Here is a 23571-nt window from a genome sequence, read left to right on the forward strand (position 1 = left end):
TGCAATGTGTGTGGCTGTGGGGAGGGAAAAGAGATGGTAAGTCGTGGTGTGAAACATTCCTGCATATGATCATCTCTCTTTCGGTACAGTAAACCTTTGAGATTTTTGAGCTCTTGCACCTTACATGCTTTCATGCAATCCATTTCATGCTACCATAAATATTTATGGTGAAGCTGATCTCGACATCAGAAGAAATGTGGTTATTAGCTTGTGCAGTATGAACAATCACACCTACCAGCTTCCCAAGGGAAAATGAAATAGTTTCATGTTGTTGTTTTTCCTAACAAGGAGTTTAATGTTTGTTTGTTTGTTTGTTTGTTTGGTGGTGGTGGTGAGGTTTATAAACAATGCACACATGGATCCTCAAATGTGTTGGAAATCTGAGGTGAGATACCCCACACAGCGGAAGTTGCCCCCAGTTCCATTCGCCACACAGAGGCAGCTTAAGGTCCAAATAGTTTACTGTTGCAGAAGATAAGGCTTCAGTAATACATTTCTGGGCGTTGATATATACATACAGCTTGTAGGCTTTGCAGATACAGATACAGATAAGTAGAAATACCTCCATTGCTCCATCAATTCAAATCTTTGAATCACTTCTCAAGATTGATTCTGACACAGACAGCACAATACTGAGTGTGATATGCCGTAATCACTTATACCAGGCATGGCCAAACTTGGCCCTCCAACTGTTTTGGGACTACAACTCCCATCATCCCTAGCTAACAGGACCAGTGGTCAGGGATGATGGGAACTGTAGTCCCAAAACTGCTGGAGGGCCAAGTTTGGCAATGCCTGACTTATACAGTCAGCACTGACTGGGCTGACTCTGCACCTGTTGGCTTATCTCATACATAGAGTGATTTGTGCTCATGAAGGAAATCAACCCCTTCCTCCGTGTCCAGTTCTTCAGACACAATGTGCAGACAATTCCCACCTTTGCATGGTTCCCCACCATCGCCAGTTACTCAAGCGCCAAGAACAGTTCCTAGTGTGATTCTATGCTTGAACTTCTTTATTTTTTTATACATTACATTTATATACCACCTTTATCTTCCAAGGAGCTCAAGGTGGTGTGCATGGTTCGCCTCCTCTCTATTTCATCCTCACAACCCTGTGAGGTAGGTTAGGCTAAGAGATGGTGACTGGCCCAAGGTTACCCAGTGAACTTCATAGCTGAATGAAGATTCTGACTCTGGTTTCCCAGGTCATAGTACAACATTTGAACCATTATGCCACACTTCTTGGGAGTTTTCTGAGAACAAGCAGAGCATTACACTGGGGCCAAAATATTTAAGTTATTGCTTAGATCTGTGAGGCAAAAGAAATGGCTTAGACCACTGGTCCATCCAGCTCAGTACAATATACTTGACTGGCAGGGATTCTTCAGGGTTTGGGTCATGAATCTTTCCTAGCCCTATCTAGAGGTGCTAGGGATTGAACCTGCATGTAAAGTTTGTGCTCTACCACTGTGCTACAGCCCTTCTCTGTTTGACAGACAGTCTTTTTTCAGATTTCTAAAAATAAATGTACATGCTTGGCCTTTTACAAACCATTTCAAAGGCGCTCTTATGTGTGTCTCTGCTCAGCTTACTCATGTAAGGCAATATGATGGGGGGTCTGGAAGAATTTACAATTTTAGTGTGCATTGCTGCTGTTCCTATTTTTTAATTGCTGTGATTAATTTTAATTACCCTACTCTCCAGGCTTTTAATTTAAAGTGGCAACTCTGAAACAATGCTTTTTATATTTTCATGAGCTGCCTGGAAACATTCTATGCACATAATATTCATTTTCTATTAATTGCGTTAATGTAATATGGTTTTATGAGTGATGCCGCACAGTTTTATGATCACTGTTCACAATCCACTTACTCAAGAGTCATCAACTTCAGTAGAAGTGGTCTGGCATAAGTGGTTTTAGTATTGCACTGTTAAATAAGTAAATATCATTAACTGTTTCATTGCTCTACTTAGAAGGGAGGCACACTTTTCCAGCTGAGAAAGAGGAAATGTATAGTGTGGGAGAATATAAACAAGAGGCAAGAGAGGAGAAATGTACAAGCAGGAAAGAAAGTGAGAATCAGACATCTAAGCAGAAGAAACAAACTGCAAATACAGAGAAGGGGCAAATGAAATGAAACGGAAGATCTAGCAGCTGTGCTAAGTGAAGCCATAAGGCTTTGTTCAGCTATTTATTCAAACAACAAATGGCCTGTTCCTACACAAAAGCCACATATAAGCTTTGGTCTAAGTGCAAACTTCCCTTTAAAACAAAATAAAAAAATTCCTTCCAGTAGCACCTTAAAGACCAACTGAGTTAGTTCTAGGTATGAGCTTTCGTGTGCATGCACACTTCTTCAGATAGGTTGGTATCTGAAGAAGATTGGTATCTGAATACCAATCAGATTGGTATCTGAAGAAGTGTGCATGCACACGAAAGCTCATACCTAGAACTAACTCAGTTGGTCTTTAAGGTGCTACTGGAAGGAATTTTTTTATTTTGTTTTGACCATGGCAGACCAACACGGCTACCTATCTGTAACTTCCCTTTAAAAATTATTATTGTCCTCGTTTGAATGGAAGGTATTATACAACCAACAAAGTAATCTGAACCAAATGACACAAATAAGCATTGACTCATAAACAGGTTGATTTTTGTCAGTCTCATACATTTCACTGTATTACGCTGTTTGACCGCAGAAAGGTCTCCCATGAGGGGTGGTGAACTCTCCTTCCTGGGAGGTTTCTAAGCAGAGGTTGGATGGCCCTTTGTCGTGGATGCTAAGATTCCTGCATTGCAGGGGTTTGGATTAGTTGACCTTCATGGTCTCTTCCAACTCTACAGTTCTACGATTCTCTAAGCCCCTATTGACTATGGTCCTACATTCATTAGCTGCATCTCAGCTGGACTACCATAATGGATATATGTGCCACTGCCCATGAAAACTACTCTGAAGTATTGGTTGGTACAGAATTCTGCTGCTAAAATCTTGACTTGGACAAGAAGCAAAGATCACGTGGCCCCTTCATTGTCTCAGCTGCAGAGGGAGCTATTTTCAGCACAAGGGGTGAATATTCTTCTGGAAAACCTTCCAGGGGCTGCATGCCACTGGTGGGAGGGGCCAGAGACAAAAATTGACAGAGCAATGAAGGCTGACTAGATCTTTGTATTGTAGGCTAGTTTCTACAAACACGCTCACACACGCCCTCTCTCCTCCATTCAAGGAGGCATTATCAGAGCTAGAGGGCATATTGCAGCTAGGCAAAAACAGCTGAGGAGGGTTCAAAGTAGTGCTGGGAAGAGTCCCATATAAAGAGGCTTGTGGGGGCACAGTTGGCCCCCAGGCTTGGGGTCCCCAAGAGCATCTGTGGGTGTTTCCCTTGCATGTTCCCTTGCCTTTGAGGAGACTTGCTGGCAAGACAGGAATGTTTTTATGGTGTGTGTGTGTGTGTGTGTGTGTGTGTGTGTGTGTGTGTGTTGTGGTCAGACCTCATATGTGGAACTCCCTGCTTCAAGAGGTTAAATCATCTTCCTCCTTATTTGTGTTTACTAGCAGTGGAAAACTTTGCTTTTTAAACAAACTTTTGATTCTGTTGCTGTTGTATTGATTAGTTGGTCAAAACAAAATAAAAAAATTCCTTCCAGTAGCACCTTAAAGACCAACTGAGTTAGTTCTAGGTATGAGCTTTCGTGTGCATGCACACTTCTTCAGATATACAAACTTTTGATTCTGTTGCTGTTGTATTGATTAGTTGGTGCTGCTCTTTTGATGCTGTTTCTAAGTTTGTGTGTCCATGATTGGATTACTGTGATGGTTTTCTGTGATCCTGTAACACATTAAGTTGCCATTCTTTATGATACCATCAATAAGAAAGAGGTGGCCATCAATTTGCTCATAATCTCTGGCATCTTTTTAAACCTTTGGAATCATTCTTCAAACACCCCTCCTTTGTGACCTTCCTTTTCACTGTCTGAAGCCAATTCTGCCATCTGAAAGGAACTCACTCCAGTCCTTTTGCTCCTTCTACCCTCTCTTGAACCATCCCACCTTCTCTTTATCATCCTACAACAACTGTGCCTTTCCAACTCTTCTCATTGTTTGTTTTTAATTTGCACCCGGAAAACTCTGACTGTGAGTAACAACAAATTAAATTTTAACTTGCCTTAAGTGAATTTTAAAAGCACACTAAAATTATAAAAGCACACTTGAAACTTTTGGGAAAGCTCCCAAGGGGAAAAGGTCCCACGGTTGTAGATTGTGATAGTGATCAAAAAGCTCAATAAAACTCTTCTGGTCTAGGTATCACCTGGGTGTGTGTGAGGATTGTTGCACATGCAGAACATGTACTCTGTGTGCTAGCAGAGCAAGTCCGCAGATCATTTTCTGCTTATGCAAGGAAGGGATGCAAAGTGAGTGGTCATTCAGTGCTTCCAGAGTAGTTGTGCACATACTAATGAAAGAGGAGATTCCTCTCTGTATCAGAAGTACTATATGTTGCACTAATCATGGGACCTACGGCATTTCCCCAAAGATATCTGCAACCAGAGGTTCCCCCTATATATATATATATATGTGTGTGTGTGTGTGTGTGCGCGCGCGCGCGCGCTACCCTTGGAGTGAATGATAGGAGGGATACTACTGTCCTCTGGCATTTGCCACCTGAGGCATCTGCCTCACTCTGTCTAGTGGTAGGGCTGGCCAAGCTCAACTTATATCAAAATGTATATGCTAAGATAGTTCATTTTTATGGTAAGAAACACTTTACTGTTTCATAGTCTACTCACACTGGAAACATCATATCTAAACTATTAACATTAGGCAAACAAAACAAATACAGCCTTGGCTAAGTATATAATACATGTGTTTGTCATTTAGTATATGTAATTGCTTATGGCAATCATTGCAGCCTTTTAACCTGAGTTCCAAGAGCAAAACGTTCAGTGTTCCTTCCCAAAACAAACTTACGGATCAGATATTCATTCTTGATCCTGCCCTGCAGCAATGCTACTGCTGAACACATAAACATTTATTGTACTGATAATTCGGTAATGGTAATCCCACTTCATCTTTCTACAGCTTTCCCCAAATCCTCCTAGTAGGAACCAGCTGGAGAAAATGGCTCAGGGCACATCACATAAAGGAGGAAAAGGACACAGAAGCACCACAGAGCTGAGGTGCTGGGTAGTAAACAGTCCTCAAAAAAATTGGAATCAGCCCACATTCCATATGGTCTGTTGGAGGGTGGTGAGGAAGGCTGGTGGGGAATATGACTGGTGAGAACCCCAAGAGGCTTAGAGGTCCACATTCTGCCTCTGGGCTTTGAGGTACCCCCAGCCCACTTTAAGTCTCCACCACCATCGCTCAGCCCAGACACTGAGGTCCTCCTCCGAGGATCTTCTGCAGGTTCCCTCACTGCAAGAAGTGAAGTTACAGGGAACCAGGCAGAGACCCTTCTCAGTAGTGGCACCCTCCCTGTGGAACACCCTCCTTTCAGATGTCAAGGAGATAAAGAACTACACAACTTTTAGAAGACATCTGAAGGCAGCCCTATATCAGGAAGTTTTTAATGTTTGATGTTTTATTATGTTTTTATATATGCTGTAAGCTGCCCAGAGTGGCTGGGAAACCCCAGCCAGATGGGCGGGGAACAACAACAACAACAACCCACTATTTCATGTTCCTTTTGAGGAGACGTAGTCCAGTATTATCATCATGGCTATGTGGGTTTTCCTAGGGAAATAGAGGGGTGGGGAATCTGTGAAGTTGACTGTAGCAGCATTGCAGTTAATGAAGGGCTGAAGGTGCAGCGGGGCAATTGAGAGCTGCAGTAGTGCATAGAAAAGCATTATCTGGGTGCCCAGCCCAACCACAGATGGACAGCAGGTCTACTCGTTGAGAAATGATGGAGAGGTAGAACTGGAGTACAGGTTTCCTAGTGAGCAGCTCTACCCAGGCCTCACCATTGCTTAGTCATCAGCTCTACCAGAAATGTCAGGCCTATTTTCTGAGTCTAGTTATGTATGTTTGTTTGGAGTACTATATATACAGCTTGGCATGCAAATAGAGAAGCAGGCAGGTGAAGGGGATTGGTCTTCTGAGCTAGTGACACAAAAAAATGATGTTCATTCTGTGTTAAGAGCCCAATTAATTAGATATCTAGGCTGGGAAAACTTTCAGCCTAGAAAAACCCTCTAGAGCTGGTGCCAGTTTGAATGGATAGGCTTCCCCAACCTGGTTAGACTACCACTCTCACCAGCTGGAGGTTTTGTTCATCTTAAAGGGCACCAGGTTGGAGAAGGCTGGACTAAGGCAGCTTCCTTAGGGTGTTCCTGGCTGTCTTTCCCTAAGTCACAGTAGTAGTAGATTATTTCCCCTCCTTCTTAGGTCTCTGACAGTGTCTCTGTTGCCAGAGAAGTGGCACCCAAATGTTTTAAATTTATCCCATTCATTACTAAATTTTGTACGTTTTTGATTTCTTATTTTTTGTGTCAATTTTGCCAATTCTAAATAATCCAATAATTTAAATTGCCACTCCTTTAATGTTGGGATTTTTGGTGTTTTCCAGCACTGTGCTATGAGGGTTCTAGCGGCAGCTGTTGCGTATTGGAAAAAGGTCCTATCTTCTTCTTTGATATAGAGACAAGGGGTACATCAAAGTGTTAATCAGAAGTATATATGTATCAAAAAAAATAAAAAATCACAGTAGGCATGAGATAACGCTTACTACGTTACAAATGTCATTTTGGAATAGATACAGCAGATAGACAACTAAGATAACATTATCCGAAATCGAGATAAAGGGAAGTCGATCAATGTTGTTGTAAAATTAATGTTAAGTTGTGTTGTTTAGGTAGTATGCACTGTATGTCTTTTTTCTTTTTTATGTTTGTTTTATTTACTTTTGTCTTTTGTCTTTTGTATGTTTGTGAAATATACTTATGCAAAACTCAATAAAAAATTAAAAAAAAAAAAAAAAAAAAAAAAAAGAGAAGTGGCACCCAAAGACATCTGAAGCATTATTTTGCAGAAGAATTTGTGCCATCACAAGCCAAAGTGGCTCATCTGCTCCGTGTGATGTGGCCTGCCAAGGGCATGACACACCTCAATTTTCCAGTTCCCATGCAGGAAGCAGGTGCTTTACAGAGCACCTTGCAAGCAGCTGTGTCACAAGTAGCGCTGGAGTTGGTTGCTTACCAGATTACTGGACCAGGAACAACCCATTGCAAATGGGTTAAGGAAGTGATACACAGGCCTGTGTTATCTTTTGGCCAAAGGGTGTGCAACTATCTCCCTGACTGAGACCTTGAAAGGTCTTACTGAATTTCACATGATTTATGTAATTTTCCCAACTGTTGGCTGTGGACATTTAAATTGTAAGGGTCTATCCAAGTGCTTTCTGTGACATCAGAGGAGGCATGCAACCTTCAAAGAAGATCAGCTGACAGTGTTAAGAGAGGCAGGAAAGGCAAATACTTCGGAAATCAAGGAAGGTAATGCAAGGCTGAAAGGGTTGGAGGATTAGGATTCTGAGGAGGATCCTTCTAAGTATGAGCTTTGCTGAGATAGTATCCATGTGACCACTTTGGACTTGCTGTGACTTGGACATAGATGAGACTGCAAAATTACAACTATATTTGATAGACAATTCTATAAATAATTTGCAATTAAGGAAAGTTTTCTGAGTAAGACACCATGCATATATATTATCCACTGTCATGCACAAGCTGCCTCATGCTGAGTTGTTTTCTGTTTGGAAGTAATGCTCTTACTCCTTGAATTTGTAGTCTTGACCACTTACGTTTTTGTGTGTGTTTTTTTTAACTGTGCGTGAAAAGTGCTTGACAGGCCCTGATGCCGGTAAAGTAGATTGTATACATAATGCATGCCAATTCTTGTAGTGCTTGTTGATCTGGAACAAATTTAATCTTGCAGTGACCTTTCTTAAAGGAATATACAGTTGCTGACATTGCTAAGTATCAAGTCCCTTCCTGCATACCGAGTATGGAAAACAATGTATTCCCTTTTGCTTGAAGTGTGGCTGTTGCTGGATCCCAAATTATCTGCTGTCAGGATGATGAGAAATACAGGGTGGGATTCGACTCATGGATGCCTGCATAAGGACTTCCACTAATGCAATGGGGCTTTGCCTCCTCTTCTGCCCCCATCTCCCCAAACTGGCTTAGGGGGATCCGGACAACCTTAAGAACAGTGTATGGGGGAATCATTCCATCTGGCAAGCTGAAAATCTTCTCCAGCAATGACTGGGATGAGGAATTAGCAGCCTTTCCCAATAACCTACTGTTCCAGTTCAGAACAGAAAATAAGCACAAGCCACGATGAGTCTTGGATTCATGCACTACCTTTGTATAGGATTTCATTGGACTCCAATTCCCATCAGCCCCAGTCAACATGGCCAGTGGCCAGGGATGATGGAAGTTTTAGTCCAGCAGCATCTGAAGAGCTATGCGTTTCCCACCCCTGCTTTAGCAGAACATTTAATGATATTTTTCTATATAGCACATAATTAAATTTAAGCTTTATTTTATATAGAACCACTAAATAACCTTTAATGTCCTTTATTGTCTGTCTGTAGGTTGGAAATCTTCCAAATGATTATATGATAACCCTTAAATATGTCCGGAAGATGGACAGTCTGGTATGTACAACCGCTTGAATTATATTCTTTGTAAAACAACCATGAGAGTCTTTGATGATTCTTGTTTTCTGCTCTTATGAGATGAGAACTTCAGGTTTTGTTAAAGCTCTTACTAAACAAAGGCCTTTCAAAAGCTATTTACTTCAAAAGATATTGATCAGTACTAAGACTCAGTGGTTTCTGTGGGTGAGTTAAGCTTAAACCAGGAGTGGCTAAGCTTCAGCACACCCTATGACCCCCACAAATTTGGGCAGATCTAAGAAGGGTAAATATATGCAATGCTCTGCCCAGCCCAACACCCTCATTGGGACAGAAATTACCTCCTCACCCATTATCGGATCAGTCATTTAATGCATGGAGGTGAGCTTTAATCACACTTCCTCAAATGATCTGCCCAAATCCGCTGATGTGGAGGCCTATATTCCCATGTGTGTATTCTATGTGGGCAGTGGCGTAGCGTGGGTTGTCAGCACCCGGGGCAAGGCAAGTAATTTGCGCCCCCTAACCCGTGGATTTGCGCCCCCTAACCCGTGGATTTGCGCCCCCTAACCCGTGGATTTGCCCTAACCCCAGATGTTGCGCCCGGTGCGGCCGGCCCCCCCTGCACCCCCCACGCTACGCCACTGTATGTGGGACTACCTTTGAAGGTGACTTGGAAACTGCAACTAATCCAAAATGTGGCAGCTAGACTAGTGACTGGGAGTGGCTGCCAAGACCATATAACACTGGTCCTGAGAGACCTACATTGGTTCCTAGTACATTTCCAAGCACAATTCAAAGTGTTGGTGTAGACCTTTAAAGCCCTAAACGGCCTTGGCCCAGTATACCTGAAGGAGCGTCTCCACCCCCATTGTTCAGCCCGGGCACTGAAGTGCTACGCCCTCCCACCAGATGTCAAAAAGAACAACAACTATCAGACTTTTAGAAGACATCCGAAGGCAGCCCTGTTTAGGGAAGTTTTTAATGTTTGAAGTTATTATTATTATTATTATTATTATTATTATTATTATTATTATTATTCTGTGAGAGAGTTTATGCAAGAGTGTGGGATCGCAATGCCCCTTTTTGGCCACACCCAGAAAGGGATGCTCTGCCCCAAGCCTGGACCACAGGTGAATGCCCTCAGGGGAAAAACAACAACATCTAACAACCCCTGACTTAAACCTTTCCCCTTACCATTAACCACACTATATTTCTGCTTGAGAGTGCCCCATATCTTTTCTTTAGTGATAAAATGCAATAAATGCTCATTAGTGTGCAAGGCAGAGAACATAGATTTTTGGTTTGAATCTTTGATTTATATTTTCGATCCTATTGTACAGTGACTTTGGCAGCAAAAGGGATAAGCCTATGTATAATTATCATTTCCACAGTGGAAATCCATACAAGACATTGCCAGAGATAAAGGAGGTGAACAGCTTCTTTAGTTGTGATAATTATTATGATTATCTCTTTAATGAATGCACTGGGTAATCAAAAGTATATTTTATTTCCCTGACATATATGCCTTTCTTTGTTGTTTTCTTGCATAATTCTGCCAGTCCTAAATGCTCCTTATTCCAATGCAATATTCATGCTGTTTTAGAAATATCCAGATGCTTGTAGAATAAAATAAATAAATAAATCAGTGTATTCAGTGTATTCAGTGTTAATCCACTCAGAGTAGAAAGTTTGGACATGGTTAATGGCCATTGTTAAATTTTGTTTATTGAGTTCCGTGGTTCTACTCATGAGTATAATTTAGTTGAATAAAACTCGAAATGCCTGCAAATTTTGTTAGCCTTGGTAAGAGCTCTTAAGTGCTGTATTGTTTGGTTTTGTGAGGAATATTAAAACAGGGACACTTCCCTTCAGATTAACATTGTTTTGAGTGGCAAAAACAAATTTATGAGATTGGTTAATTTTGCATTAGTAGGTATATTTTAAACTATATTTAAAAAGGTAAAAGGACCCCTGACCATTAGGTCCAGTCATGGCCGACTCTGGGGTTGCGGCACTCATCTCGCTTTATTGGCCGAGGGAGCCGGCGTACAGCTTCCAGGTTATGTAGCCAGCATGACGAACCAGAGCAGCACACGGAAACGCCGTTTACCTTCCCGCTGGAGCGGTACCTATTTATCTACTTGCACTTTAATGTGCTTTCGAACTGCTAGGTTGGCAGGAGCAGGGACTGAGCAACGGGAGCTCACCCCGTTGCGGGATTCGAACTGCCGACCTTCTGATTGGCAAGTCCTAGGCTCTGTGGTTTAACCCACAGCGCCACCCACATCCCAAACTATATTTAGAACATAATAATTAATCCTACAACTGGTATTATTAACACCCCCGTTGTGTTAATAACAATGCCACAAGGGGTTAATTCTCTTTCCAGAAAGAGACTCCCTCCTTTTTAGGTGATGTTGGAAGATGTTTTCAAATGGGGCAACATAGCTCCTTTCTTCTGCTAATACACTCCCTGCCCCCAGCAAATAATAAAAAACATTATTATTAAAATATTAATATTGTAATAACAGTGAAAGCTAAGATTAGAAAGTGTCAAATTGATAGAGGTTGCCCAACCAGTAGAGGGAAAAGGTGGAAAAGACAGTAAGCTTCCAGGACAAGTATCCAGATATATTAAGCGATAAAATAGGGAGGGGAGGAGGCTGGATATAGGACTGGGAGTGGGACAAGGAAAAGAGGAGATGGGAATCCTTACTTCTTGGACTGCCGTGTGAGCCTCTCAACATTGCTGCTTGCCTGATGTACATGCTTTGCATGGAAAGATCTCCTCCAGGTTGATCTGCAAAAAAATCCCAACTGAGGCCATCAAAATTGCTGCCAGTCTGTGAAGGCAATGCTGAGCTAGGCTGGACCAAGGCTCTGACTTGGTATAATGCAGCGTGCTTCTAGGGAGAAAAGCAATGACAAACCCAGATAGCATCTTAAAAAGTAGAGACATCACCTTGCCAACAAAGGTCCGTATAGTAAAAGCTATGGTTTTCCCAGTAGTGATGTATGGAAGTGAAAGCTGGACCATAAAGAAGGCTGATTGCCGAAGAATTGATGCTTTTGAATTATGGTGCTGGAGGAGACTCTTGAGAGTCCCATGGACTGCAAGAAGATCAAACCGATCCATTCTTACGGAAATCAGCCCTGAGTACTCACTGGAAGGACAGATCGTGAAGCTGAGGCTCCAATACTTTGGCTACCTCATGAGAAGAGAAGACTCCCTGGAAAAGACCCTGATGTTGGGAAAGATGGAGGGCACAAGGAGAAGGGGACGACAGAGGATGAGATGGTTGGATGGTGTTCTCGAAGCTACCAGCATGAGTTTGACCAAACTGCGGGAGGCGGTGGAAGACAGGAGTGCCCGGCGTGCTCCGATCCATGGGGTCATGAAGAGTTGGACATGACTAAACGATTAAACAACAACAACAACAACAATGTTTCTTTGATCTTCATGCTGTGTTTATGCATTCCCAAGGCGTCCAGCCGGCCAGCATAAGAAATGATGGTCCTTTGGTCTGCTCCAGCACAGCTGTTCTGAGTTTCTTTTGTCTGAGGCCCTTAGTTCCTTCCACTATTCCCCCTCCCCCAAGTGTTCCAAAATGTGGAACTGCGGTTATCAATATATCCACATCAGTGGAGCAGCTTTTTGTTTTCATACTTGTGGTGCAGTTTTCTCACAATATTCAGTACCTTAAATTAAAAACACATGGACACTGAATCCATTCTGGACTGTTCTTTACAATAGTTTGGATGTGAAGTGGTCATTCATAAATTCCATTGGTGTGTTTTCATGCTGCCTCATCTACACAGTGTACAGCTCTGCTTTGATGAATAAGAAAGCCAAAGCTGCAGATCATCAGTATTATAACAGTACCGCCCTTCAAAACATCTAATGAAGTTCTTACAGAACCATAGAATTGTAGAATTGGACGGGATCTTGGGGGTCATCTAGTCCAGTGTTCCCCAACCTTGGGCCTCCAGCTGTTTTTGGACTACAGTTCCCATCATCCTTGACCACTGGTCTTGCTAGCGAGGGCTGATGGGAGTTGTAGTCCAAAAACAGCTGGAGGCCCAAGGTTGGGGAACACTGATCTAGTCCAATCCCCTGTGATTCAAGAATCTCAGCTAAAGCATCAATGGCAAATGGCCATCCAGCCTCTGCTTAAAAACCTCCAATGAAGTCTGCTCCACTGTCAAACAGCTCTTACAGCCAGAAAGTTCTTCCTGATGTTTAGTAGAAATCTCCTGTCTCGTAACTTGAAACTATTGGTTTGGGTCCTACCCTCTGGAGCAGGAGAAAACAAGCTTTCTTCACCTTCCATGTGATAGCCCTTAAATCAGTTTTAAACTTAAATCAATATGTGGGGGAGGGCAAGGTGGAACAAGCCCAATTAGCATGCTTTCAGTCAACTGAAGAAATATATTAGATTTTGGCACTTGGTGCAACAAAAAATATTCCAAGCCAAAATGTGTCAGCAACACAGATCTATAAAATGCATCCAATGCCAACATTTTTTTAATAAAAAAAATTAATGCATTGCAAATTACTTTCAGCCAAGCATCTAATTCTGTGGGCCAAAAAGCAAATGTACAAACTGCAAAGAATAGTGTGGGTGGGTGCTGCTCAGTTAAAGGCCAAAGGAAGTCTGTTTGCTGGCAGGAAGAGTAAGTAAAATGGTTTTAGTGTGTGTATGTGTGTGTGTGCATTCTTGCATGTGCAAACGGAAGCATGAACGAGGAAGAACCTTCTTCTGCGAGTGTTGAAAAAGATAGGGTGGGTAATCCAAGTTTTGTGGCTTGCTCAGTTGGTTAGAGCATGGGGCTGATAACTCCAAGGTTGCAGGTTTGATCCCCATACGGGACATCTTCATTGCAAGGGGTTGGACTAAATGAACCTCAGGGTCCCTTCCAACTCTACAATTCTATGATTCTATGATTTAAATGTTACTATTAAGTTCAGTTTTCCATAAACTTGATGTTCTTTACTGAAAGTTAGTGTTTGTAGGAGCAGCAGAATTAATAGATTTGAGTTACTCTCTTATCTCTGAAATATGCTACCAAGCTGTATAGTGAATTTTATGGTTCTCCTTTACTCCTCTCCCCCCACCATCTTCCTAGTTTGTTGCCAACAACTGTTTTTATGGTGGACCACCCAGAAAAAGGATAGTGAAATTAGCAGCGAGGATTTGTGTTGTAGAATTCTGCATGTAGGGCAGTGGGTGCAAATACAAATAAAGGCACATATAAATGCTCATTAAATAAATGCAATAGACTGATATACTTCAGGTCAAAATTGTACTTCGTCCTCATGAAATTTGTAAATGAGGCCCTTGGCTTCTTCAGTTGGGTCTTTCTGCTTCTCAAATGAACACACCATGAGTTTCATCATTTGGGTCAGTTTCCAAGATGATTCTACAGTATTGGTTTATTTGCTTTTGACATCTCTGTTTGCTCTCAGTTAAGATTTTTGCAGTAGCTAGAATCCAGTGACATCGGGAGGGCCATAGGTTCTCCATCCCTGCCCTGTGCAGCTCCACCGAATCGTTGCATTAAAGATCTCAAATTGTGCTTTAGTTGTGAGTGTTAGTAAACCATGTTTGACATCGAGATAGACAAATTCAAGGCATAAATTGTGGGATGGTGGGGTTGCATAATGCGTTTTACAGCAAAGGTGTCTTGTGGAACCTAATGTGAAGATACACTTTTTTAAAAAAAGTATAGCATAATTAGAATAATAAAAGGCATAATAATCAATCTACAAGTCATTGTGTAAAGAAGAACAAGATTGTGTGTTAGATTCCCGCATACTTCAGTGTGAAAGAAGTTAAACGCTAGCAGTGATTTTTTTGACAGCTTTGAAGCTGGTAGACTCAGGGATAAAGCAGAACTGGCAACATCTACTGACAGTCATGGCTGACCTAGTTATGTTAAGAAGGACTGTCAGGAATTCCAAAAAGGACTCAAGAAAACAGCAGGTAACCTAATGGCAGCTGAATTTTCAATCTGACAAAGTGCAAGCTAATACCTATTGGAAAGGACACGTTAATCTACTTTTACACACTTTAAATTACTTAAACAGTTGTGTGTGGAGTGTAATCTCTCTCTCTTTTCTTTTTATCACCCCTGACAGCCTAATCATTGTTGGTTGTATCTGATGGTTCCTGAATTGTCAGCGAGTCTGAATAATCTTCTGCACAGATTTAAAGACTTTTCAGATATGTCAGATGTCTTAAGTAATTACTCAATCATCAATAATCTCACAAGGATCATCAATGATCTAATGGCATGCCTGTCTACTAATAAAAATAAGGTAATAATCTAAGATTAATCTTCCCTCTTGGTTGCAAAATAATACCTTTGTGTATAGAGAGCAGACCAGAACAGAACAGAATAGACTGGTTTGTATGTAGTGGGAAGGATCCTGGCTGAGCTTCAGCACCTGCTTCCATCTCGGCCTCCTGCACAGCCAGGCAAAAGACTTCTGCAGTGCTTCATTTTGCCTTCAGAAAATCCCAGCTCTTCATGTGCAAATCAGAGACATTTATTCTAAAGTTGTTAATTAAACAAGTCAGTTTGCAGTTTGATTGTTTTAAAATTTTGGAATTTGTTTTAAACCATGGTCTGTAGTTCACAGGTAACAACATCAAGCCAGGATTTTCTAAAAGTGAAACTAAATGCTGCAGAGGTCCTTTTTCCAATCATAGTAGAAGGGGGTGTGTGTGTGGAAAACACAAGCCCAAGACTTTGCTTGGGCTTGCCCTTGCTTATGCCTATATTGCTAAATCTTTATTGAGTGTTACACGGAAATTATCTTGTCTCTAGGATTGTTTCACTTTGTACTAGTTTCTTGCTATTATATTTAAGACCCTCAGTCTGCCTGCAACTAGATTTCCTGTCCACTTTTTATCATTTATTTCAGTGTGATTCTGTAGATGCCTACTCTGAAGTAAGCCCAATTGAGCTCAATAGTACTTATTCCCAAGTAAGCATTTTTTGGATTGCATCCTTAATATTTGACTGGGGATGCAATACTACTTTTTATATACAGTATGGATGGACTCCTTGTTGTCTGGGAGACACACCTAAGGCTCCACACACCTAAGGAAGCTCTGGACATCTACAGAACTATTTTTTAAATCTAAGTGAGTTTCTGAGGCAGTTTCGTACACGCCACCTGCATAGTTTGTGTGTGTGCGTGTGTGCGCGCGCGCACACACACACACACACATTTCCAAAAGCAAAGTCACTGCACATTTGAGCCATTGGGAATAGCTAAAACAGATTTAGGAAATCTGTTCAAGGACTGCTTACCCCAAAATTTAAGTGATAGCAATCTTACAAATGTTACTGGCATATAACATTATACTGTTGAAGTAATTATGCCTTCACATAGATCTCCCATGATGTTGAAGGCAGGCAGGTGTAAAACCTGCCCTTGTTTCAGCCACATGGATTCATGTGTCTTTATTACATTGTGATTAAACTACTGTGGCACATTCCACATGGAGTTGCTCTGGAAAACAACCTGTAAACCACAGTTGGTGCAAAATGCCACTGCCATGATTTTGACAGGGGCCAAGTGGTGAGTTCATTCACCACTTTTATTTTATCAGTTGCACCAGCTGCCATATGATTTAGGGGTGCAATTCAAAGCACTAGGTATTCCATTTAAAGACCTAAACATCTTGGGATCAAGTTATATCAGTATCAGTTGCTGCCCACGTGAAGCTGCCTTGATACCCTCTTGCATGTCAAGACCTTGACTCAGCTAGACAGGTAAAGAAAAACCGATTTTATGTGTTGTATGTGCGATATACAACGCTTTAAACTGAAACACTTCTTTGATGAGTCTAGATTCAGCCACTTCTGTGTTATGATTGGTGGCAGAAGGGCCTTTCGGTGGCAGCATACTGCATGTGGAACTCCCTGCCTCATGAATTTAGTATTATTGTCTTAACTTGCTGGTTAAAATGAAGGGGGAAGCAGGGTATAAGTCTTAGTATAAAAAAACAAACAAATGCATGGCACTGATCAGGAGAGTATTGCGCAATCTGGCCCAAGGTATCCCCATGTTTACAATACACAAAGTAACCATGTTTTAGTAGTTAACTGAAATATCATGTTAAAGAAGTATGATGTAACTGAAAACCATATTGTTTGGAGCCAGTTTTGCCATTAACTGATAAAGTTTTGCAGCAAGAAAGAAATCAATTGCAATCCAGGGAACAGAGCTTTTGTATCAAGGAAAATGTGTCCAACTGAATTTGACATTTATAATTTACAGTTTTGACCTCCCAGTTTGTACCACCTGTTAAACCCATTTCCATCTATTCATGATCCATACCATTTCACGCTGTGGTAGCTCAGCTTATTTGTGCTTCCTTTACAAATGGATTTTGTTATTTTTCTCCCCTTAGAACTTTAGAAAATATAATGACCATCTTTATGAAGAAGGTAAATTCTTTCCAGAAGAGTTCTTTAAGCACTTTAATAGCACTATTGATGTCTACAAAAGCATTGCAAAAGCACCAGAACAGAGCGACTGTGTTCTGCTTTCGGCAACAGAGCCCTCCCCAAATGGTAAGACTTCCTTTTTATCTGGATGTGTCCTCAAATGACACAAACTCTGATCATCTATGGTCCCCGGGAAGCTATCTCAGGGGCCGGAGGAAATATCTAATCTTCCACTCAGACACTGAAGAGACGTCTCAGATTTTGGAGAAGGAGGTCCAATATCAAATTTCCCTGTTCTGCCACCTTGGAAACATTTGATGCCCTGGCCCAGCTGCTTTCTGAGCTCTGAGGTCCATGGGCATGTTGTAGAGGACTGGGAAGCAGTTTGGTTCCAATGTATCCCAAACCACCTGTGACTTTTCTTTCCATCCCATCAATCTAGGTTGTTGCTGGGAGTTACAAAATGGACAGAGAACCGTATGAGTTTCCTCCAAACTCACTTTCACCCTGCAGGAATGAGCCCAGTAGGGATTTGGTTGGACAGCTAAACTACCTGTGGATTGCCCCGCATGCCAACTTCAGGACTGCACTGTTAGCAAGACTGTGCTAATTCTGTATAATATGGCACATATAGTTATATAAAGCTGCAGCTGATTATATATGGACATAGATCTTACTAGTAGTGACAATCAGCTGCTGAATGTGACAATCATTTGATGTTAATGGAAGGTTTCTTCCCTATGTGAATGGGGTGAAAGGTGTTGGGGGAAGTTGGATCGGGACTGCAGAGAGGACAAAGGGTTGAATCCCCCTGTTTTTCTCCACCTCCCTCCAATATACTGGGGCTGATCCACATCAGTAGGCCTTCTGGTGACTATTTCTTAAAATGGTTGCAAGCATATTCTGGGGTTATTATGAGGGAGTTCGACAGGGCCGTCTTAAGCATATCCAGCGCCGTGGTTCAAAGATCCCTCTAGCGCCCCCCCCCCCTTTGCAAGAGTTGTCGACCTTTACCCAAGCCTTTGCGGAGATCGCGCTCCTCCCGCGGAGGCTTGGGAAGGAGGCTGCATGCCCCCCAGCCATATGGTTGACAGGGCACAGCTGGTGGGCGTGCAGGGAAAGGGGAGGCCATCGGCAAAGCCACACAGCTTTCCCACTCACTGGGGCGCCCCTGAAAGGCCAGCACCCTGGTGCAACGCACCACTAAGCCCAATAGGAAAGACAGCTCTGAAGTTTGAGCTGAGGTACAGCTGAGTAGTTTTAAAAAACAGATTTTTTTGGGGGGGTCACTATTATCCATTTTTTATATTTGCATTGTTGCTATTGGTCAATATTATTTGCAAACAGTTCCGTTGACTTGGTTAAATGCTATAATACAGGCAAAATAATCTGCAGTTTCCCCAAATATAGACCACCAATCCACTCTGTTTGTCTTAGATGCCGGCAACAGTGTCACAGAGCCCATTTTGTTACATCCTGTTGCTGCCAGCTCTCTTAAGAATGACAGCAGTGGAGATAGCAGCGAGCGTAAGTATTGTACCCATTTGTATTTGATTTATACAGGGGGAAACAACTGCATTGTGCAGGGAATGGGTGTGTGTTGTCAGTATCTAATGTGGCGTAGTGGTTAGATTGCTGGACTTAGGACCTGGGAGACAGGGGTTCAAATCCACACTGACCCATGAAACTCACTGGGTGAACTTGGTCTCAGCCTAACAGGGGTTATTGTGAGGTTAACATGGGGAGGAAGAGAAGTATGAGGTCCTTGGAGGACAGGTAGAATATCAACGAAATAAATAAATCAGCATTTGTGCTTGCAAAGGAATACAGTTTATTGCAAGCACATTGTGCAGTTATAAGTGTTAGTAAGTAGTAATAACACTTAGAATTGACATCACTTCTAAGGTGGAGGCAGCAACATAGTGAGAAAGAACACATGGGTTTGTTTTTTATTTGTTGCTATAAGGCAGGTGTGGGGAACGTTTGTCCATCCAGATATTGCCGAACTACAACTCCCATCAACCCTGACCTTTGGCAATGCTTGATGGGGCTGAGAGTTGTACTACTTCAAAAGCATCTGGAGGGACAAAGGTTCCCCACAGCTGGTAAAGTAGTACCTCAGGCTAAGAACTTGATTCGTTCTGGAGGTCCGTTCTTAACCTGAAACTGTTCTTAACCTGAGGTACCACTTTAGCTAATGGGGCCTCCCGCTGCTGCTGTGCCACTGCAGCACAATTTCTGTTCTCATCCTGAATCAAAGTTCTTGACCCGAGGTATTATTTCTGGGTTAGTGGAGTCTGTAACCTGAAGCGTCTGTAACCCCAGGTACCACTGTATAAGTTATATAATGGCGCCAATTAGGAATTGCAGGATGGAGTCCATATTGCAAATGATTGGCTGGTATTATTAACACCACAACTGTGGAATCTGCTTCCCAGTCAAGTTCAAGAGAACTTGGCTGTGTTCATACCATACATTTAAAGCACATGGCTTTTCGCTAAGAATTCTGGGACTTGTAGTTTACTCCTCACAGAGCTACGATTCCCAACACCCTAAATAAACTACGGTTCCTGGGACTCTTTGGAGGAAGCCTTGAGCTTTAAATGTATGCTATGGTTGTGAGCTACCTCTCTCTTAGCACTATATTACATTGCTGGAAGGTTTCAGTAGTATATGCTAAGTCCCGTACATGGCTACACAAGGTCCTGTTTCAGGCTTCCGGGAACCTTGTTAGGGGCTGGAAATACACATTAACATCTAATATAATGATGACTCAAAATTGCCACATGAAGTTGCCACGTGAAGTTTGTCTCAAGAGCCAGGGCATAGTTCCATAGTGGACAACCAAAGAAGGACAAGCTACTATTCTGCTTAGCCATCTGGCTGTGATGGTAAGCCAAGCTGGTTATCCTTCAGAATCCAAGTCAGGGGTTTACCTTGTTAAAATGTGCAGCAAAAAGGCAGGTGTGTGAGGGCACTTGGAGGTTATCCATGTGTGTGTAGGGGGGAGATATAATTCCAGGGGTTTGTCTCCCAGAATAGGAAATTTTCCTCCTCCTTGGGGGCACCCCACCTGCATTGCTCTTCCAGGACTGTCCACTCAGCTCTATCGAGAAATTCCTCACCTTGCCCAGTAGCTTGAAGTGTGGTTATAGGTGGGCCTCAAGTTTCTACACCTTCTCTTCCAGCAAGGCAACCAGACTGCACTTGCTGCAGGTAGAATAGTGCACATTCTCAGGCAGGAAGACAAATATAGCAAGGATGCTGCAGGTCACTGTCTCTTGGTCCTATGCACACCACGAGACCGCATTCTGGGCCTTTCCCTCAAAACACCTTCGCAAACACCCCTGTTTACAAGTCCTGGCCACAAGCTCCCAGAGGCTGCAATCAGCTAAACAGGAACTGTTGGGGGCTGCTAACTCCTCACTACAACTTGTCGTGATGGATCAGGTCAATGGTCCATCTAGTCCAGCATCCCGTGGCAACCAGAGGCCTGTGGGAAACCAGCAATCAGGATTTGAGCAAAAGAGTACTCTCCTCACCTGTAGATTCCAGCAACTTCGTATTCAGAAGTATTGCTGTCTCCATCTGTGGGGGTATTGTGGCTGTTTTGCTAAATGCAAGATGGTTCTTTGAATGATTAGATTCAGAAGCAATACAAACACAATTGGGTAAGAAGATTACAGATTTTATTACATATAGCAAGCAAAATATACATTACCAAGCAGCACCTCAATCTGCCACTGAGAAGCCTGGAAGGAGTGGGAAAGTGTCCCCCCAGATAGTCTTGGTGCACAGCTCTATGACCGATAGACTCTGCTGAGCTTCTACTTGGCATGCTCCATAGCCAGGTATTTTATAGACCTGTGTCCTATTAGGACATGGGTAGGCAAACTAAGGCCGGGGGGCTGGATCCGGCCCAATAGACTTCTAAATCCGGCCCGGGAATCAGCATGTTTTTACATGAGTAGAATGTGTCCTTTTATTTAAAATGCATCTCTGGGTTATTTGTGGGGCACAGGAATTGGTTCTTCTTCTTTTGTCCCCAAAATATAGTCTGGCCCCCCACAAGGTCTGGGGGACAGTGGACTGGCCCTCTACTGAAAAAAGTTTGCTGACCCCTATATTAGGATGATACAGGCTCAACCAGAGCTACTCTACATCAAAAGACAAAAATGCCAGGCTATACATCAAAGGCTTTGCTGACCAGTGTCATCAGTACATCCAAGGCCTTTTCACAAGGGATATTGAAAGTAATAAAATACAGATAGGAGAATTATGAAGAGACCAGAGACGGAAGGGTGGACCATGTCAGATCACTATCTCCTCGAGATCCCATACAGTGGCTAATAGTCATTTCTCACAGGTGCCCCAGAGAGTGACGTGATGTGTTCTGGTGCCTTCTCCAGCAAGGTTTTTGCATGGAGAGAAAGGCAGAGAAGCTGTTTTTGGATCTTTTTTAATGCAATATGTGGAGCTACCCAGTTTCACATTCTTCATTTTGTATTTATTTGTATTATTCTCCGACTGGCCTCTGTATCAGTGACTGCATTTCACAGAGAGCTTGACTCTCTGCTATAGCAAAGCACCATCCTCTGCCATTTGGCTGAAGCTTGGCACGCATCCTTTCAGAAACCACCCTTCTGATCTCTGTGGCTCCATGTTTTCAGTCTCTGATGTCCCCAATTAATCAAACATTTAAAAGCAATACCAAAAAAACCCATGGCATTCAGTCAGTAAGTTCCCTAAGAATGAATACATTTGCAATTTAAAGCAGAGTGGATCGGCTCTGCATATTTGTTCCTCTGCCCAATTATTTTTAATTATATGACTAAATGTGCAGGTGTGAAAAGCATTGAAGTAACATAGATTAAAATCTTGTCTTAATTAATCTGGAGCAAATCCATGGGTGACAAAGCTGGCAGCAGGATTAGTATGTGGTTCATTGTGTCAGTTTTCCAACTCTATTCACCTTGCCTGGCACCAGATGGGAGTTGCTGCATTCTTGAAGCTTGACGATGTTACAATAGAAATATTAAGATCCACAGCGCCTTTGCTGATTAAAACCCAAGCTATACATGTGTGCAAGTTTGTGCCCTACCCTAGTGTGTGTGTGTGTGTTTTACAAAATGCAGCAGTGGAGGCTGTAAACTGAAGCAGAAGACTGGCATGGGGAGGGCAGAGGAGCAACTTCTTAACTGTCTCCCTTTGGCGGCAGTTTCTAGAGGGGGAGACAGGTGAGTCCCTCTTTCTACTGCCTCTTCTCAGAACTAGTCTTCTACTTCAGTTTACAGCTTCAGCAGCAGAGTTTGAGGGAAGGAAAACAACAACAACCAGATCAGCACAACCATTAAAATGGGGTGATGTGCTTGATGGAGGTGTATTTTTTAAAAAAGGGAAAATCACAAGCAAGAAGCTAGCACTCAGGCTGCCAGGAAGCAAAGATGTGAAAGGATTACTACAAGAGAAGGCAAACAAATTCATTGCAACCACCTACACTTAAAAAGGGATGCGGGTGGTGCTGTGGGTTAAACCACAGAGCCTAGGACTTGCCGATCAGAAGGGCGGCAGTTCGAATCCCCGTGACGGGGTGAGCTCCCGTTGCTCGGTCCCTGCTCCTGCCCACCTAGCAGTTCGAAAGCACGTCAAAGTGCAAGTAGATAAATAGGTACCGCTCCAGCGGGAAGGTAAACAGCGTTTTGGTGTGCTGCTCTGGTTCGCCAGAAGCGGCTTAGTCATGCTGGCCACATGACCCAGAAGCTCTACGCCGGCTCCCTCAGCCAATAAAGTGAGATGAGCGCCACAACTCCAGAGTTGGCCACGACTGGACCTAATGGTCAGGGGTCCCTTTACCTTTACCTTACACTTAAAAAACTGTTGGACAGACTCAGAACTGAACTACATTGGGTGGGGGTTGGGGGTGCATCTGTAGAGCCGAGTAATATAGCGATGACCAGATGAGCTTGAGTGCTTATTGACAGATTTAAAATGAAAAAATCACAAAATCTAGATGACTTACACCAGAGATTGCTTAACGAACTCAAAAACAAAATGCAACTTGCCACTAATCAATTAGCTTTCCAAGGACTGGATGGTAAGCAATACAATGCCAGGTTTTTGTTTTTGTTTTAAAGAATTCAAGGGAGATCAAGGAAGCAAAATGTCCATTGACTTCTGTTCCTGGTAAGAGCAGGGAAAGCATTTTTTAACCCTTCAGTTATATAGAATAACAAATCTTTGCAAGGTAGTATCCCTATGGTTTCTGCAAAGGGAAGGCATGCCTCATTTAGGGTACATTGAGAGTATCAACAAGAATGTAGATTGGATGGATCCAGCTTTTGACCAAATGCTTTCACCAGAGTAAACACAGCATGGAATAAGAGGACATAGCCTCTTGTGGATTGGTAACTGATTGTGCAAGTGGAAACAGAGAGTAGGAGCAAGCAAACAATGTTCACAGTGAAGA

General features: G+C 42.5%; 1 protein-coding gene across 3 annotated transcripts in view; it reads left to right on the top strand.

The window, feature by feature from the left end:
* The window catches only part of KITLG (KIT ligand), an 85349-nt gene that overhangs the window by 49445 nt on the left and 12333 nt on the right, over positions 1-23571 (top strand). For all 3 annotated transcript variants that reach the window (XM_081878327.1, XM_081878326.1, XM_081878325.1), the window contains 4 exons: positions 8598-8660; positions 14782-14961; positions 17069-17231; positions 18543-18632. In XM_081878327.1, the coding sequence (XP_081734453.1) occupies positions 8598-8660; positions 14782-14961; positions 17069-17231; positions 18543-18632 (496 nt within the window). The remainder of the gene's footprint in view (positions 1-8597; positions 8661-14781; positions 14962-17068; positions 17232-18542; positions 18633-23571) is intronic.

The sequence above is a fragment of the Podarcis erhardii genome, assembly GCF_964252035.2.
Source record: "Podarcis erhardii genome assembly, chromosome: 10".
Lineage (NCBI taxonomy): Eukaryota > Metazoa > Chordata > Lepidosauria > Squamata > Lacertidae > Podarcis > Podarcis erhardii.